Source organism: Equus asinus, chromosome 8, assembly GCF_041296235.1.
Source record: "Equus asinus isolate D_3611 breed Donkey chromosome 8, EquAss-T2T_v2, whole genome shotgun sequence".
NCBI classification, from domain to species: Eukaryota; Metazoa; Chordata; class Mammalia; order Perissodactyla; family Equidae; genus Equus; species Equus asinus.
In genome coordinates, this window is record NC_091797.1 from 89,131,279 (window position 1) to 89,147,907 (window position 16,629).

Genomic DNA, 16,629 nt, shown 5'->3' on the forward strand with positions numbered 1-16,629 from the left:
TTACATTAATGAGGATTGTATTTACTCTTTTAGCCTCACTTGCAATTACTGGGTGAACTCAGGTCTCTTAGTTCATTACCACCGTTAGTGCCTGTCAATAACAGAGTGTGCCTGAAATGCACAAGCACCTGGGAGCTCAGAGGTCTCATCTCTTCCAGTGGAGGGCAGCTCTGGCAGCTTGGGTCTCTCCCTGGGCTGCAGTCGCTCCAGCTGTACAAGATGGCTAGGACACCAAGGCGGTGTCTCTCTCAGAGTGCCCTGTGGACCACGAGCTTCAGAATCACCTGCACGCTAGTTGAAATGCAGATCTCCTGGGGTTCACTCCGTTGAACCACAACCTGGTGCCTAGGACTTTGCATGTTTAGCAAGTCTCACAGTCGGCTCTTATGGAATATTAAAGGTTGGGAACCACGGAGGCCCGCGGTTAAGCGTCCTGTGCAACTCAGCTTCAAGCTCATCTTTGTTCACTCTCAGTCCTCCCTAGCCAGCATGGTCCTCACCTGCTCCTGCAGGAGCTACCCCAGGCTCCAGGGAGGGGCCTCGCTAGTTCCTGGCCATCTGCATAGCTGCTGCATGGCTTCCGCAGCCCATGGACAGAAGCCAGAGTAACCACAGCTGGCCTGCCCCGTAACAGCTCAGACCTCAGGAGACCACTCCAGCCCTGGCTGGGCCTCCAGTCTCCAGAGGATAGACTGACATCTATCCATCCTCCCCTTGCAGTTCCTATGGGGACCTGTCTTGCTTCCTAGAGCCTGAGATTAAGACTGAAATCCTAAATGCCCAGCACACACCAGGAGCCCATTGCAAGTCTGATAAATGAGTAGAGTTTTGAGTGAGTGGATGATATAAGAAGTGTGGGGTGGGATCTTATGTGCTAGGCAGATACTGGTGAGCAACAAATATTTTTTGGATAAATGTGTATCAGTAAATGAAATTCAAACACCTGGTGCGTAGTAGGTATTTTAATCCTGGTATGATAGATGCACTTGTTAGTCTCCTCTTCCCTAAATCCCTTCAGCCCTCAACACGTCATTGTGTGGCCTCCAACTGTTAGCATCTGCATCTCTTTGTGGAGGGCTGTCTCTACCATCTGCTTGCAGAGCAGGCCTGAAGTCCTAGGGAGTTCGCTCAGGATCTCCAGCCACCCTGGAAACAAAAACTGCTTGAAGCTGGTGTATAAATACCCCAGTTCCCTCACCACTCATGAGGACAGCTCTGAGATGTGGGTCTCCCAGAAGTCCCCAGTGAGATAGAGCCCCAGTTGCCCACAATGGTCATTTGCTTGATAACACACCCATTTTTTTGGGAGGGGTCCTTACCCTTCCTTCTTTCACTTCTTCACTCCGCTACTGATATTTCCCAGGATCACCTCCCAAATCAACTATTTTCACCCAGATCCTTGCCTCAGTATCTGCTTCTGAGGGAGCCCCCCCCCAACTAAGGTAGCTGTTGAATGGATGAATGACTGCATGTTTAACAAATGAAGCTTGAGGGCTAAAATGCTATATACTTAAACCAGTAAACCTTTGTAGGAGGTTGCCAAAAGAATAGCATTCAATAAATGGATAGCATTCAAGGTAGACCCCTACAAATCTAGTACTTGATTTCTGGTACAAAAATGCTTTTTGAAAGGGTGGATGGATGAATGAATGAATGACCGTCGAGTAGAGTCAAGAGCTAGAACTTTATGTCCTGGTACATAGGTGGTATTCAATAAATGCTCTTCATGTGGATGGGACAGAAAAGGAAGGAGAGAAGGAAGAAAAAGAAGCAGGTGAGAAGAAATTAGGGAAGGGGGAAGGAGTTTCAGAGAGGCTTGGAGCCTGAAGTGGCGAGGCGCTGAGCATCCTGAAGGGGCTGTAAGACCCACGTGGTCTGGCTTCTGCTCAGGCCCCGCATCCCCCCCACCACTTTTTGATAACACTCCCCATCAGCTTCCTTTCAGCTCCACGTCTTTACAAATGCTGTTTTCTTAGCCAGGAAGGATCTCCTACTTATACTCTCCTGCCTCCTTACTTCCCGAGACTCTTAATGTCCCAGCTAAGAATTTGCTTCCTCAGGGAAGCTTACCAGACTTCTCCATCATGCCAAGTATATATATATATAACAATAAGAGTTCTTACATCACCTGGTATTTCCCACGTATGTAATGAGACATTTAATGGTGGCCTCAACCCAGTGGAATAGCAACTCTCATCCGTACTCCCAGCACCCATCACAGGACCTGGCACAAAGGAAGAGCTCAGTAAATATTGGATGAATGACACAGGTATGGCACCTGGCCCAGCTTTAACTTCAGAACCAAGCCTTTCCTGAGCAGAATCAGGGTTCTAGGAACTGTCACCCACACACACAATGTTCCCACCCCCTTAGCACCCCAAACCAGCCAAATGGCCAAATGCACCCAAAATCTGGGAAAAGCTTTTGACAAGTCATCTCAGCATAGTAACAGCTTCTGTCCCAGCCAGCACTGTCACGGGCAGCTTAATTATGGTAATTAGGACCCACATTAAAACATGACTATAACATAAAATTGGAATTAGCTGTATAACACATCCAAATTTTTTGGTATGCTTGTTGATTTTCTTCCCCTGTTAATTAGAGGGCCACAGTAAATTCAGATAGGTCTGGTCTAATTAAAACCGAGCCTGTAAACGCTAGCGAAAACCCTAATTAGCATCTGTCTTTTGTTATGGACAGCGAGGTGGGAATGTATGTTTTTACGGGGAATGTAATCAGAGCATTTGTGTTCCTCTTCTGGATACTAGGTGGGGCAGGCCACGCTGTTCTCCTCCCTGTTTATGAACTGTTTTGAAAAAAGATGCAAGTTGTGAAGACATCTAAGCGCCTAAATAAGAAGTGGTTGGTTTAAGGAAAAACAATTAGTCAAACTTGGTGATTGGAGGTATGTAGACAAAACAGCCAATTGAATGGAATTGTTCTCTTTTCTGTATGTTGGAGTGGCATTGAAACCAGGAAACCTCGAGTTCGCATCTTAACTCTGCTATTTACTAGCTGTGGGGTCTTGAACAAGTTTTGTTTTGCCTCTCTGAGCCTCAGTTTGCTCCTCTGTGAAACGGGGATAGTGGTAGAGCCTATCTTACAGGGCAATTCGGGGGATTAAAGACATGCAAATTTTTCAGCATATAGTAATACTTTAAAAATTAGAAGTTGCTTGTGGGGGACCCACCTGGTGGCATAGTGGTTAAGATCATGCACTCCACTTTGGCAGCCCAGGGCCCACAGTTTCAGATCCTGGGTGCAGACCTGTGCACTGTTTGTCAAGCCATGCTGTGGCGGTGTCCCACATACAAAATAGAGGAAGGTGGGCACAGATGTTAGCTCAGGGCCAATCTTCCTCAAAAAAAAGAAAAGGAGTTGCTATCACATTCATCATCATCATCATCTTCATCATCCTCCTCCTCCTCATTATCTTTATCATCATCATCATCACCACCATCACTTTTATCACTGTCTTTATTTTCATCCAATGAAGAGAAGACTCTTATAATGCCTTCATGGCTCAGGTGAGCCTCATAGAGTAACAGAAACACCATAATTCTGGATTCAGGTGGCACTCCAACCTGTACCACTTATGAAGTATGCAACCTCAGACAAGTCATTATATTCGTCTCAATTTGCTTCCTCATTTGTAAAATGAGCACAGTTTTCAAGGGGATGTTGGAGATGTGATGAGGGACGTGGATTATGCCTGGCACGGAGCTAACCATTTGAGCAACGTTGGTTCTCCGTCTCCAATATCCAGTCCCACACCCTCGGCAGAACGCTTTGGTGGTGCACTGTCTCAGGCATGTGTAGAATCTAAAATAAAGAATCTCCAGGTTTCTAATAAGCAGCCTTCACTCAGAGGCATGCTGTTTGCTTTTCTGTGCTGCCTCCTATAAGCCCCATGTCCCACTGCCATGGTCTTAATTGTTGGGAAGAGTTCCTGTATGTGTGGAAGAGACAGCAGAACTCATCCAACCTTCCACGTGCTCCTCTGCATCGCCCAGCCTCCCTTGCAGTTCGGGTGGGGCCATGTGACTCTTTCTAACCAATAGACTGTGAGCAGAAATATCTCCCTTCCGTTTGGAGGGTATTAAAGAGCAGTGGCCAGGAAGCCGCATGGATAGATAATAAAACACACAAAGTGGAAGTGACCTAGATCAACGAGTCACTTCAGGCAGGACAGGTGTACCTAGAGAGCAGCTGAATCCCCCACGGGACTTCTAGGAATGAAGAATAAACCATTGTTGCATTATGCCACTGAGGTTTGGAAGTTTCTTCGTTATGGCAGCATAACCCAACTGATACTGATTAACACAGCCTCTGCAATCAAGTCCACTGCTTTGATTATGCCTCCTGCTCTGAAGGCACTAGCAGTTTATGGCTACTGGCCATTCCCAGACTGATGGGCCTTCTTCCAGAACAGATTTTGGGTAGACCGGAGGGGAACTGGGACTTCTGAGTCCAGAGATTTGCCATGATGTTCATGCTCTCTATGCAACTTGCAGCTGGTCCCTCACTATTCAGATGGCTCAGATGGCTGGAAGGAAGAAACATGGAAAACCCAAGAATCAGGGTCTTTGTATAGCTCTTTCACAGCCACAAAGCCCTCTGTACATACGGGGGTGCCCAACGGAATCGATACGTCAAGTATCAAGGGCATCTATTGTTTGCCCTTGACCAGAATCCATAGCCATTTTATCTTGATATTAGCACCTTAGTTTTATTTTGAGAACCACTCATTAGGTGCCATCCTGGTGAGCTCATCAATCAAAAGGCTTTACCCTTTAGTGAAAGTGACACATGACCCAACCTGGGTAGTGATTCATAGCAAGTACAGCCCCTTTAAAGGGCTGGGGAGGGTGCCTGCTTCCTGGATCCCCAGAATTGCTGTGGAGCTATCCCCGGCCCTGCCTTCTCGACTCTGCTTCAATCTATGAGATACTCCTATCCTTCTAACAAAGCCCTCCCACCTTTTTCTGGCTGAGTTTGGCCATCATCAGCTCCTTTTCAGCAAAGAGTCCTAAGCAACACGTGGTAATGAATGCCATCCAGTCCTGACAGAGTCTCCATCATATGCTGGGTGCCATGCTGTATTCTATTGCCCTATTATTCTCAGTTTGGAATAAATTTTATGATTGATGGAGTCAGGAAACATAATTCAGAGGTTAAATAAAATGTGGACTCACTTATTCATTCAACAAACGTACTGTGAGTGCCAATTATGGGCAAATGCACATCTAGGCGCTGGGGATGCAGGAATGAACAAAACAGAGCAAAGCCCTCCTTCTTGGGACTGACATTCTAGATAGAGGAGGCGGATGTAAATAACACAAACAATGAAAATATAGAGTAGTCAGATGCTCAGAAATGCTATGAGGAGAAATAAAGCAAGACAGGAGGACTGAGAGCATGCAATCTAGGGACAGGATAAAGAGGGTCACAATTTTAAACCCACTGGTCAGGGAAGACTTCACTGAGATTTGAGCAAAACCTGGAAAATAGAATTGTGTGCTTTCTTGTTCTGGTTTCCAAATTCCATTTTGCAGGTGACTTGGTTTATAGGACTACTGTGGGGACAGGACCTGACACTTAAAGAGTACACAGTAAACATCAGCTGGAAAACAAGGGCAAAGAAGCCGTTGGAATGCTAAGTCAGCACTCGGTGTGTGGGGAGCCCCAGCACCCACCCTCCCATCCTGAACTGTCACCTTGGGGCTGCTGCGACCTTGAGGCCCCAGGCAAAGCCCCTCCTCCTTCAGGCCCTGAAAGTGCTGAGGCTGTGGCCTCCCAGGGTGGTTTGCAGTCACCAGCCCCCCAGCCCCCAGGTGGCTTTAATTAGGGACCTTGGGCAGCCCTGGCTGCTGGCTGGTCCTGGTGCTCCCGCCTCAGGACCAACTGGGGGAGAAAGAGAGAGAGAGGAAGGGAGAGAGACAGAGGGAGGGAGGAACAGGGAGAAGAACAGAAGACAGGGCACAGAGAGGGACGGAAAACTCAGCCCCCAGGCCCGAGAGAGGCAGACGGCACTCCTCTGCAGGGGGTTTTGTCCCCGGTGGGCAGGGCACTTCTAATGTCTCCTGTTCCTAGCTGCTGCCCCAACCCGCCTACAGTCAAGAAATGCTCAAGAGCATTGGCTCCGGACAGAGGTGGACCTGGGTTCCAATCTCGTCTCTGCCATTGCCTGGACACAAGAATGTGGGCGATCTCACTGCTCTGAGTCTCAGTGACATAATGCCAGCTTCACAGACTAAGTGACGATGACGGTGTGATGCACGGAGAGCCCCCAGCTGTGCCAAGCACTCAGTACCGGGATCCTGGCTCCGTCCTAGCTCTGGGTCCTTGGCCTCAGCCCCCAGGAGACCCTGGTCCCACACCTTCATGCGGAACGGTGGTTAGGACTCTGAATGAGAACCTTGAGCCCAGTGGCTAAGGTGACTGCGATGACCTGGGGAGCTTTAAGGAACACAGATGGCTGGGCTCTCTCCCAGAGAGACTGGCGTGAGTAACTTGGGGTGCAGCCTGGGCCCCACAATTTCTAAAAGCTCCCAGGTGATTCAAGGTGCAGCCAAGGTTGAGAAGCAGAGCTGGCCCCGGGCTCTGATTTTAAGCCCCCACATTTCTTCTCAAAGACTGAGATACCCTCAGACGCCGTGCCTTTAGGCAGCCTCTCGGACCATCTGATTTTTTTTTTTCTAACTTGATTAGATGAGTATTTATTGAGCATCTACTGTGCTCCTGGCACACCGTTAGACCCCCGATAAAGCATTGTTCCCGCCCTCAGGTCACTTGGCGTCTGGGTGACCATACCATGGATAAATGCTATGATTGAGGGGGCCATGGGAGCAGGGAGGAGAGATGCTCACCCAGATTGGGGGATGGCTGGGAAAGGAGGGGGTTTGCAGGGTCCCACCTAAACTTCAGCTTGAAAAACAGAGTAGCAGTTGGGCTGGCAGAGATGTGGAAGGAAGGAGGCCAGAATAACGTGAGCAAATGTGCGGTGGTGTGGAAAATCCAGCAGGGAGGGACACAAGGAGGAGAGGCATTGCCTACAGGCAGGTCTATGTGACAGGAGGACAAAGGGCAGGAGAGGAAGCTGGATATAGAGATCTTATAGCCGTGCCAGGACCCCTGCCCTTCACATTAGGGGCACTGAGGAGCCGTGGCAGGCTGTAGGTTAGGAGGCAGCCTTTATCCTGTGCTTAAGAATTCAGGGTGCAGCTGCTGTTGAGTGCTGGGGGTGGGAGGTCCAAAGAAGGAAAAGCCTTTGTTTCGCAATTTTCCCCAAGCAATTTTATTCCATTCCATTCCATCATGTAGAAACTTCAAGTTATCGGGAGAACATCACTGCCATGGTAACGGTAAGAGAAACAAACAAGGCACGCATTGTATAAAATTGTCCATAAAGGCTGTTTATTTTTCATACCATTATTTTAATAGGTGGGGATGGCAGTGATGGGATGAAGAGCAGCAGGCTTTAATGGTGCCACTAACGTCGCCTTTTCTTGGAACGACTTGAAATGCTCACAGACATGCAGACATGGGCACTTAGCTCATGTCTCCGGCGGGGGCCTCCCGCTGGTTTAGCATCTCAGTGCTGGGAAAGCATCACCTGTTCCCGGATCCAAAAGGCAGGGTTGCCAAGTGGTTACAGACTTGAGCAGGTCAGACGGCCCCCGGTGTGAGTTCTAGTTGTGTCACACTTACTGATTGGTGACTGCTGGCAAATTTCATCACCCTCCGAGCCTCTGTTTATTCATCTGCAAAGTGTGGATCATTCACTCATTTATCCATTCATTCAATATTTAAGATTTCCTTGAAAATCTCCTATGTGTTTTGTGCCGAAATGTCCTTGCATTCATGGAGGTCAAATCTAGTGGGAGAACGCAGATAACACACCTGTAAACATATAAGTAAATAAGAAAGATGGTTTTAGATAGTGATAATCGCTAAGAAGGAATTAAAACTGAGAAAGTTCTCTCTGAGGAGGTGCCATTCTAGCTGAGCACCAAAGGATGAGAAAGAACCAGCTGTGTACCTACCAGGAGGAAAGGCCTTCCAGGTCGGGGAACAGCTAGAGCAAAGGCCTGAGTTTGGGAGGTTTGAAACTGGAGTTTCAGAAAGGGAAGCACAAGATAAGGTCAGAGAGGGCGGAGGGGCCAAATCCGGAGGGCCCTATAGGCTAGCATAGGAGTGTGGGTTACAGTAATACAGCCTCCTAGGGTGGTTGTGAGGATTAAATGAGATATCAGATGGTAAACTCTAAGCAGCTGTTTAAAAATATCAGCTTTTATTCTCACTGAGATAACTGTGGTGGAACTCATCATCTCCTGGGTGTGGAAGCTGATGCCTAGAATGATCGAATTTCAGAACTGTGAGGGCTTTCAGAGATTGTTTTTCTTAACGACTTTCCTTTTTTGTATGGGCGAATTAAAGACCAGAGAGGGCAAGGGACTTATACAGACAGCACACAGGAGTTTGTGGGGAAGCCTCCAGACTCTGTGACTTCTATCCACTGTCCTTGGGTTCCCGGACTCAAGCCATGCACGATCTCTGAGGGGAAATTCCTTGGCCTCAGTTCCTGCTGATGCTGGAGGCACTTCCTTCTGGAGAACAGTGTGGGGTAAGGGAAAACACTGACCCTCCGAGACTCAGAGGGTCTCAGACATTACTCCTCTGCTCCCCACCCTCCTCTGTCTTCCTGGGCACAAAGGCCGGGCTTTGGCTGGAGCTGGGAAAAAGGATGCTGCTCAGCAGGGACCTGACGCAGCCTGGCCTTTTCAGTATTCCATGTTGAAGGGAGCGGTGAGGTTGGAGAGGAAGGCGGGGCTGAGGATATTCCTGCCACAGAACAGAACAGCGCTGCCTCGCTTAATTTCAAGTGAGACGAGTCACATGAAAAATGGGTTAGATTAGCCGAGTCCCTGATGGGCTTGGGAGTTCTACTTATGCTGTACCCTTAACCCCAGCTGGACTTTCTTCTGGATCTAGACATACATAAATACATTTAATAAATCCTACTACAGAAGAGCTTTTCACGGCATCTGGGCTGTTTTTCACTTACAATATGTGTCATACATTATAATTACTCTGGTTTATTGGCGAGCACTTCCTGTGGGATGGGTACTTAGGTCAGCAGTGAGCACGCACCCTACCTCTTGCCATTATAAAAACTCCAGGGCATAGATACGAACATCCCTGGCTTCATACAGACAAGGAAACTGAGGTTTAAAGGTGACACATCTGGGAGGGGGCTCTGACTCCAGCTCCGGCAGTCTGAGCCCAAATAAACCTGCTGATTCCAAAGGACACAGGTGCTCATGGGGTCACCAAACAAGAAAGTCAGAGTAACCCATAGGTGTGTGCTCCTATGCAGATGTAAGCTGTCCTTTATGGTCTGAAAAATGTACGTGTCACAGTTTATACTGTCAACAGCGTATATAAATAGACACAGTATCTTCAATCGATATTTTTTTCTCATCTTTGAGGCCCCAAAACATAAACCCAGGAAAATCTCCCAGCTGGGCTTGCAGGAACATCACTGTGGGGTCCCATCAGATCCTGTATGTTACCCCACTCTTTTAGCCTCCTTCGTGTTTCTGACAGCACACTGGTTTCCCTTCTCGTCTGGCCAGACGAGCCTCTGGAGAATGCAAATCCATCTTGCAGCCTCACTTTGTATTCTGTAAACTTTCAGTTTCAAAATAGAGGCGTTGTCTCCTTGTCGAATCTCTGCTGTGCACAGGCATATCTCAAGAGCAAGGGCAGGTGGTATAGACAGATCGAACATTTCCAAGAAAACCAGAGAGGCATAGCTGCTTCTTTTCCAGGCAATGTGGCCACACTGGATGGGGGTGCCTGCATCATAGTTGATCATTCTCTTGTTAGCATCCTGCCACAGAGACGTGATGGCCCCAGGCTTCCTGCATGGGGCTGCAGAGGCTCATTGGCAAGTGATGAAGATTGAGTTGAAAACAAACGAAGGAGATGCTGTTTGGACCCCTCTGCCTGCCTTTCAAAGACTCAGGGTGGGCTTGTCTCCTGAGCTATACTATTGCTGGGTCTTTTTTTTTTTTCTAGCTTACTCTCTCCTTCTCTTCCAAGGTGTCTCCTTTTGTATTTCATTTTTACTCCAAGACAAAAGATTTGTTTCTTTCTCTTTATCTCCCCCCAGTGATGAAGACCTTCCCAACACCGGATGTTCCCAGGGGAGAAGAGTGACATTGAGTGTGGGTGGGGCAGGAGTGTGAATAAGAATCGAAACTTCCAACGTTGTATGTTGATGCAAAGAGTAAAAACTGAGTACCGACTTCCTGGCAAACTCAAATTCAAGCCCCAGTTAATTATGATCCGTGGAGACAGAGAAATGGCATCTCAGAAATATGATGACAATGGCTACGTTTATGGCAACGATGCTGGTTCAGCCCCAGAGCCTTGCACTTCCTGTGTCCTGAACCTGGAACGTTCTCTTCCTCAGATCTTCACTGGTTACCTCCTTCTCACCATTCACTTCTCTGCTTCAATGTCTCCTAGTCTGGGAGGCCATCCCTCATCACTCAGAAAGAACATGCCTCCTTTACTCTCAACTCATCTTGTTTTACCTTCCTTATAGATCTTAGAGCTCCCTGAAATTCTTATTTACTAAAGGTTTTACTGTCTATCTCTCAGCTGTATAAGATAAGCTCCAGAGAGCAAGGGCTCTGTCTGTCTTGCTCATTACTACATAACCAGTGCCCAAAACAGTGTCTGGCACATAGAAGGTACTCAAAAAATATTTGTTGAAAGGGTAGATGGATGGATGGATGGATAGATAGGTAGATGGATGGATAGGGAAACAGAGCTCCAGAGAGGCTGCTAACTCACCTAAGATCACATAGCAATTCAACAAAGGAGGGATCAGAACTCAAGACTCCTAATCCAGTGCTCCCTCTGCAACATCAAACTTTCGAGAATGAAACTGTCTATTTTCCTTACAGTCTGAACTGGGCTAAAGGCTTTAGTTCACCAACTCATGGGGTCCTCTCTGTAACCCTGTGAAATCAGTGCTATTGCATCCCTTCATGTCTCAGGGGTATTATTACCTACTTGTGTCAATCAATGACAAGGGTTATTTTTATCTCATGATAGAAGAGGAAAATAGGACTCAGAGAGGTTGAATAACTTGCCCTTCTTACCCAGCAGGAAGAGGCGAGGCCAGGATCTAAGCCTTTGTCTGCACTGGACCAATTTTAATTGCAGAAGAGCTGATTCATCAAGTGGCAACTTATAAAGTGGACAGAGTTGTGGGCACACATCGTCTGCTCTGCAGAGAAGCTAGGATTCTCTCCCCGAGGGGCCGTGGGTAGCAGGAAGTCCACCCTGACACCAGAGTCTGGGCCAGAGGTGCCCTGGGGTAAGAGAGAGAGCACAAACCTGGACAAAAGATAGACCAAGTAGGGGCCGGCCCGGTGGTGCAGCGGTTAAGTTCGCACGTTCCGCTTCTCTGCAGCCCGGGGTTCGCCGGTTCAGATCCTGGGTGTGGACACGGCACTGCTTGTCAAGCCATGCTGTGGTAGGCATCCCACGTATAAAGTAGAGGAAGATGGGCACGGATGTTAGCTCAGGGCCAGTCTTCCTCAGTAAAAAGAGGAGGATTGGCAGCAGATGCTAGCTCAGGGCTAGTCTTCCTCAAAAAAAAAAAAAAAAAGATAGACCACGTGTATGATACTGATCAAGTCATTTCACCTCCCTGACCCTCAGTTTCCTCATCTGTAACAGGAGTATCAAAATTTCAACAGGGGAAGATTTTCATCTGCAAGCCACTGTGGTCCCTTGCAGAATTCTATTCCTATCATGGTATTTCATTCTCCAAACAAACCAAAAAGTCTCACTATTGCTCCAAGAGAATCCCCTTACATTCCCACCATCACAATTTCAGACCGCCAGGTCTGTGTGTCATTCTCTGAAGACTTTTCTCTGTGCCATGTTTCAGCTGGCAAATGGAATGAGTAAGCCCCTGCCCACGTATTCAGTGGGTTAATGGTTTATGGTGTCGCTTCTTCCATATCGGATAACTGCATGCAAGCAATGGCCTTCTAGAGGCCCAATGCCATTACCAAAAGGAGTGACTCTGATGGTGGACTTTTGGTCCTGGTGTCCTATTGGTAACGAGGATGTGTTGAAGTGCCGGGGGACATCCACCGGATCATAGCATAGAGGCAGCCATCAAATTCCCGGAAAGCAGAGCGTTGAGGTGGAATGGGTTCTGGCTCCGGACTCAGACCTGGCATTGAACCCGCCTCATTCCACCACTTCATGGCTGAGTGACCTCAGCAGGGTTGTGACCCTCTCTAGAGCCCAGGCACTTACCTGCCAGGTGGAAACAACCACACCTCACTGTCAGGATCATTATGAAATTGAAATGAGCAACCGTGCACAAGGTGGTATAGCATCTGGCAAACAGTAGGTGCTTATGAACATTAGTTTCTTCCCCTCCGAGGGTGGGGCTGGCCTATCTCTTTGTCTTTCTCTTACTCACTTTCTCCCTTTTCCTTTTCTTCCATCTTCCTTGCTTATTTTAGTTTCCATTCAACAAGTATGCTTGTGCGCCTGCTGCATGCTAGCACTGCGCTGGGCCAGAGTGTTTGCTGATGGTCAAGGGAGGCAAGGCCGCTTCCTGCAGAGCTGCCAGCCTAAGACGGCAAAGCCCCGGGGTGCTTCGCGTTCCCCAGAGGAGACATCAGCTCTGAGGCACCCCCTGCCTCAGCCTCCCTCTCTATAAAAGCCAGTGGGCTTTACTGCTGGGAGTGGAAACTTCTTGCAGCCAAGGATTGCATTTTACTGCAGGCTCTCTGTCCCCCCAGCCTCATGCAGATCTGGACCTGCAGTGAGTTCCCTGTGAAGGAGCATCGAATGAATGAGTAAACGGGGAAGCTCTGGGGGACCGGGGTCTTCGGAGCCCCCAGGCCGGAGTGCTCCCTCTCTGCTCCTGCCCTCCCCCACCCATTCTCCATAGGGACGCCCAGCCCCATCACTCTGCTAAAGACACATTCCTCCCCGTCACTGCTGCCTGCAACCTTCTCTCCATCTGCTCCCTCTGCCTGCTCAGGCTGAACGCATAGAGAGCATGGCAAGGTGGGGTGGGGGGAGGCAGAGGGAGGGCTTGTAAACTGGGGTGAGAGACCTGGGGACCCAGCTGGGGGTGCAAAGGTAGTCCATGCCACGCCGTCAGCCTCCAGGAGCGGGTGCAAGCCTGCCCTCCACCTAGCCCTTGGTCAGGGCCTGTCCCCAAGCATCCATTGTCCTCTACCATCTCCATTTGTAGGGAAAAGACAAGTTGCTGAGAATCAGGGCTGGGCAAGAGCACAGGAGATGAGGACGGGCCTTGAACTGAGGCTCAGATGGGAAAAGGGGGCATATACAGAGGAGCTAAGGGGCCAAGCCAGAGGAAGCCCTGTCGCATTGGGAAAGATGGAGCTCAGATTAGAACACGGACAAATTTTAACTTACAGTACCTGGTTGGGCTTTAGAGGGGTACGGAGCCCCCCAGGATCGATGCACAGTCTTGTGGCCACTGGTACCCTTCTGGGGGAGATAGACAGCTCTCATCGGATCCACAGAGTTTGAGGCTTTCTAGGTTATGGGGACTCACTTTGGAAACACTGGAGGGCTGGCAGGGAAGAGGGCTGGTCGGGGACCAGCGGGGCCCGGGAGGGCTGAAATACAGCGGAGCGAACTGGAACTGGGATCTCTCTGGAAGGCTGAGCCTGGAAACCTCTGGGCTGTTCACCAGCTGGAGGCTGCCCTCAGCTTTGAGGCCTCCATCTCACCGTCTGGAAAATGGTCAGGACGCTCTCCGGCCTCGCCTCCCCGGCGCAGGGCTGCTGGGAGCCTCGGCCGCGAGGAAACGCTCTGGCCACAGGAGGCAAGGGGGCTTGGCGTTAAACTTTGCAGGGCCGACGGGCCAGAGGCCAGAGGAGGAGGCTGGCACGGGGGCGCGGCGGCCCCTCTCTATCGCCGCCCGCCCCCTCCCTCTCTCCCTCCCTCCCTTCCTGCACTCGCTCGGCACAGGCTCGGCCCCAGCCCCCTCCCTCCTCCCGCGCGCTCCACGCTCGCTCTCTCGCTCGCCGGCTCCTCCTCACTCGCCCGCCCGCGCCCGGCGCAGCTCGGCCAGAGCGATCTCGGGGCTGAGCGCGCGTCCGCCCGGGGGCTCCGGCGGCTGCCCCGGCCCGCGGCCCCCTCCCTCGCTCCCGCCTTCCCCTCCTCGCTCGCTGCCTCCCTCCTTCCCCGGCTCCCGAGCCGTCCGCCCGCCGCGCAGCCCGCGGCTCCGCGCCCCCCGCAGCCACGATGCCCGCGGCCCGGCCGCCCACCGCGGGACTCGGCGGGACCTCGCTGCTCCTCGCTCTGCTCCTGGGGAGCCCCGCGGCAGCTCTGGCGGGAGGTAAGCGCCTCGAGGGGCGGGGCGGGGGAGGGGGCAAAGTTGCAGCGAGCGCGGGGCGGCTGGGGGTCGTCCCCGACCCCGGCGACTCAAGCACCGCCCGCCAGGATGGGGACGGGGGCTGCTGCCCACGTTCGGGGTTGGAAACAGCGTCCCCTCTGCCCGGGCTGATGGAAGTGTGGAGGCGGGGATGTGTCTGAAGGACTCGGGCGCTTCCCTGGTTCGGCTGCGGGCTCCCCTTCTGTCTCCCTTGCTGTGGGGCTGACGCCCCTTTGCAGCCCCAGAGAATCTCCTTGGAGTGGGGTGGCCTCCAAACCCCAGATTCCCGGAGCTCTCTGCAACCGCACCCGGGGCTGGGTGCCAGATAATTGTCACCCTCTCGGAGAGAGGACGAGAAGGGGGGCCGCTGACTCGCCCTGCAACTGAGGACTAGACTCAAACAGTGCGTCTGGGGGCGTCGTAGTGCCGCTCCCTCCCACTCCAGGACCCTGTGCCTCCTTTCGATTTAGGCTGCCCCTAGGGACTGGGTCCTTGGACCGATCCCAACCAAGTGTCTGGAAGCCGGACTTGGGTGTGGCTTTCCCCTTGAGGCCAGTGGAGGGGCCTCAGGGTCTCAGAACTTGGCGGGGGAGGGAGAGCAGACGTTACGTTACAGTCTGGGGAACCTGAGCGGACTCCCCCCTTCCTTCTTCCCCTAACAGCCTAGCATCTCTTAGCACTGTTATGAATGGGGAGGGGGGCAGGGTGGTAGTTGCACCCACCACGTGCTTGCCGGTTCGGGAAGAGGGGGCCGAGTTTAGCGGAGGATGGCGGCTTCTTTTTCCCGGACCTGGAGCCGCACCCTCTTCCCCACCCCGCTGAGGTCCCCCAAGAAAAAGTTGTGGCGGGGGAGACGGGGGTGGAGAGAGGAGTACAGCGCCTAACTCACTTCAAAGCTAACCCTAGGAGCTTCGAGGGTTTGAGCAGGCCACTAGGAGACCCGAGAGCGGACTGGAGCCTCGGGAGGGCACCCTATCTCGCCTTCTGAACGTCCAACTCTTGTTCCCAGAAACATGCAACTCACACGGGCAAAAGCAGGCAGTTGCAGGGTCTTCCCAGGCTGAAGGGAGTCGGAGGGCGTGCACTCTGCCCATCGGGAGCCCCCTCTCTCTCGTCGGTACCTTCGTGACCTGGAGTTAGGGGACAGGCGGGCAGGCCCCTTCTCCCTCTGGACTTCTGGACCCCTGGCTGGCTCGCACAGCTGCTTTCAGCACCAGAGGTTGCGGACAGCTCTGCTCCGTGGGCCCTGGCGCTGGGTCCCTCCCCCTTCAACTCTTCCGGGTGGCCTGGAGTGCCCTCCACAGCATCAATCAGGCATTTTGTCCCCCACCTCCTTCTCTTGAAACGTGGAGCTGGGAGCGCAGAGCGAAGGAAATAATTCATCACCTTTTGTTTAACAAAGCATATCATTAAAGAATCCCCCTTTTATGAGGCAATAATATTCACAATTTACACTAGGTCTGGACAGTTTCTCTGAGAAAGATGGGGGAAGAGAATTGGTTTGAATAAATCGTCTCCACCACGGCATGCCCTTTCTTAATTAGCTGTCTCTTTCCAACAATGGCTTGGTGGCCTTGGACAGGGTCCAGCTCTCCCTCCTTCAGCCCACTTTTGAATCTGTGATGCGACTATAACACACACAAAAAGAACCCAAAGCTACCCAGTGGGTTGCTGCTTTTCCAAAATGATTCTACCTCTGAGGACCACGCTCTCCAATACACCACCCTCCAGGAAAAAATGTCTTAATGGCGCATATTGAATTGTCATCCAAGGCAAGGATTCATATCCTGCTTCCTTCACTGGCTTCAGACACAAAATGTGTGTGTGTTTTAATTTGTAAGACATTTTGTATTTTTGTTCAACTGCTCGACACTATGGCTAGCCAGCATATATTTTTAATTAACTTCAGGTCACCGCCAAATTAAAGTCCACTGACGTACTACTTCAGATGGCTCATTAATAACCGTGTGGCTCTGACTCCGAGAATCTGAGTCATAAGGAGGGAGCGAGGATAGCCAATGAGCATTGCCAATTCTGATGGTGCGTTTGGAAGCAAATTGACCTTCCAACATAAATTCTATTTTTAACGTGAAGCCCAACTTCCGCGAATGTCAGATGGAGAACTGTTCATCTAGTCTTGCAAGCTAGTCCTGTTTGCAGTGCAGTGTGAG

General features: G+C 50.9%; 1 protein-coding gene and 1 long non-coding RNA gene across 6 annotated transcripts in view; one reads left to right on the plus strand and one right to left on the minus strand.

The window, feature by feature from the left end:
* Positions 1–7,395: 7,395 nt before the first annotated feature.
* LOC139045941 (uncharacterized) lies at positions 7,396–15,712 on the minus strand. Its single transcript, XR_011505411.1, has 3 exons — positions 15,483–15,712; positions 11,416–11,549; positions 7,396–7,902 (listed from the first exon to the last, which is right to left on the minus strand). It is a non-coding gene; the product is annotated as an uncharacterized lncRNA (long non-coding RNA).
* SEZ6L (seizure related 6 homolog like) overlaps positions 14,134–16,629 on the plus strand; it is a 185,020-nt gene continuing 182,524 nt past the window's right edge. For 4 of the 5 annotated variants that reach the window (XM_044775661.2, XM_044775662.2, XM_044775663.2 and 1 more), the window contains exon 1: positions 14,188–14,422. In XM_044775661.2, the coding sequence (XP_044631596.2) occupies positions 14,329–14,422 (94 nt within the window). In that variant the 5' untranslated portion in view covers positions 14,188–14,328. Of the gene's footprint in view, positions 14,423–16,629 lie in introns of all 5 variants that reach the window. The other variant, XM_044775664.2, reaches the window with a different exon arrangement.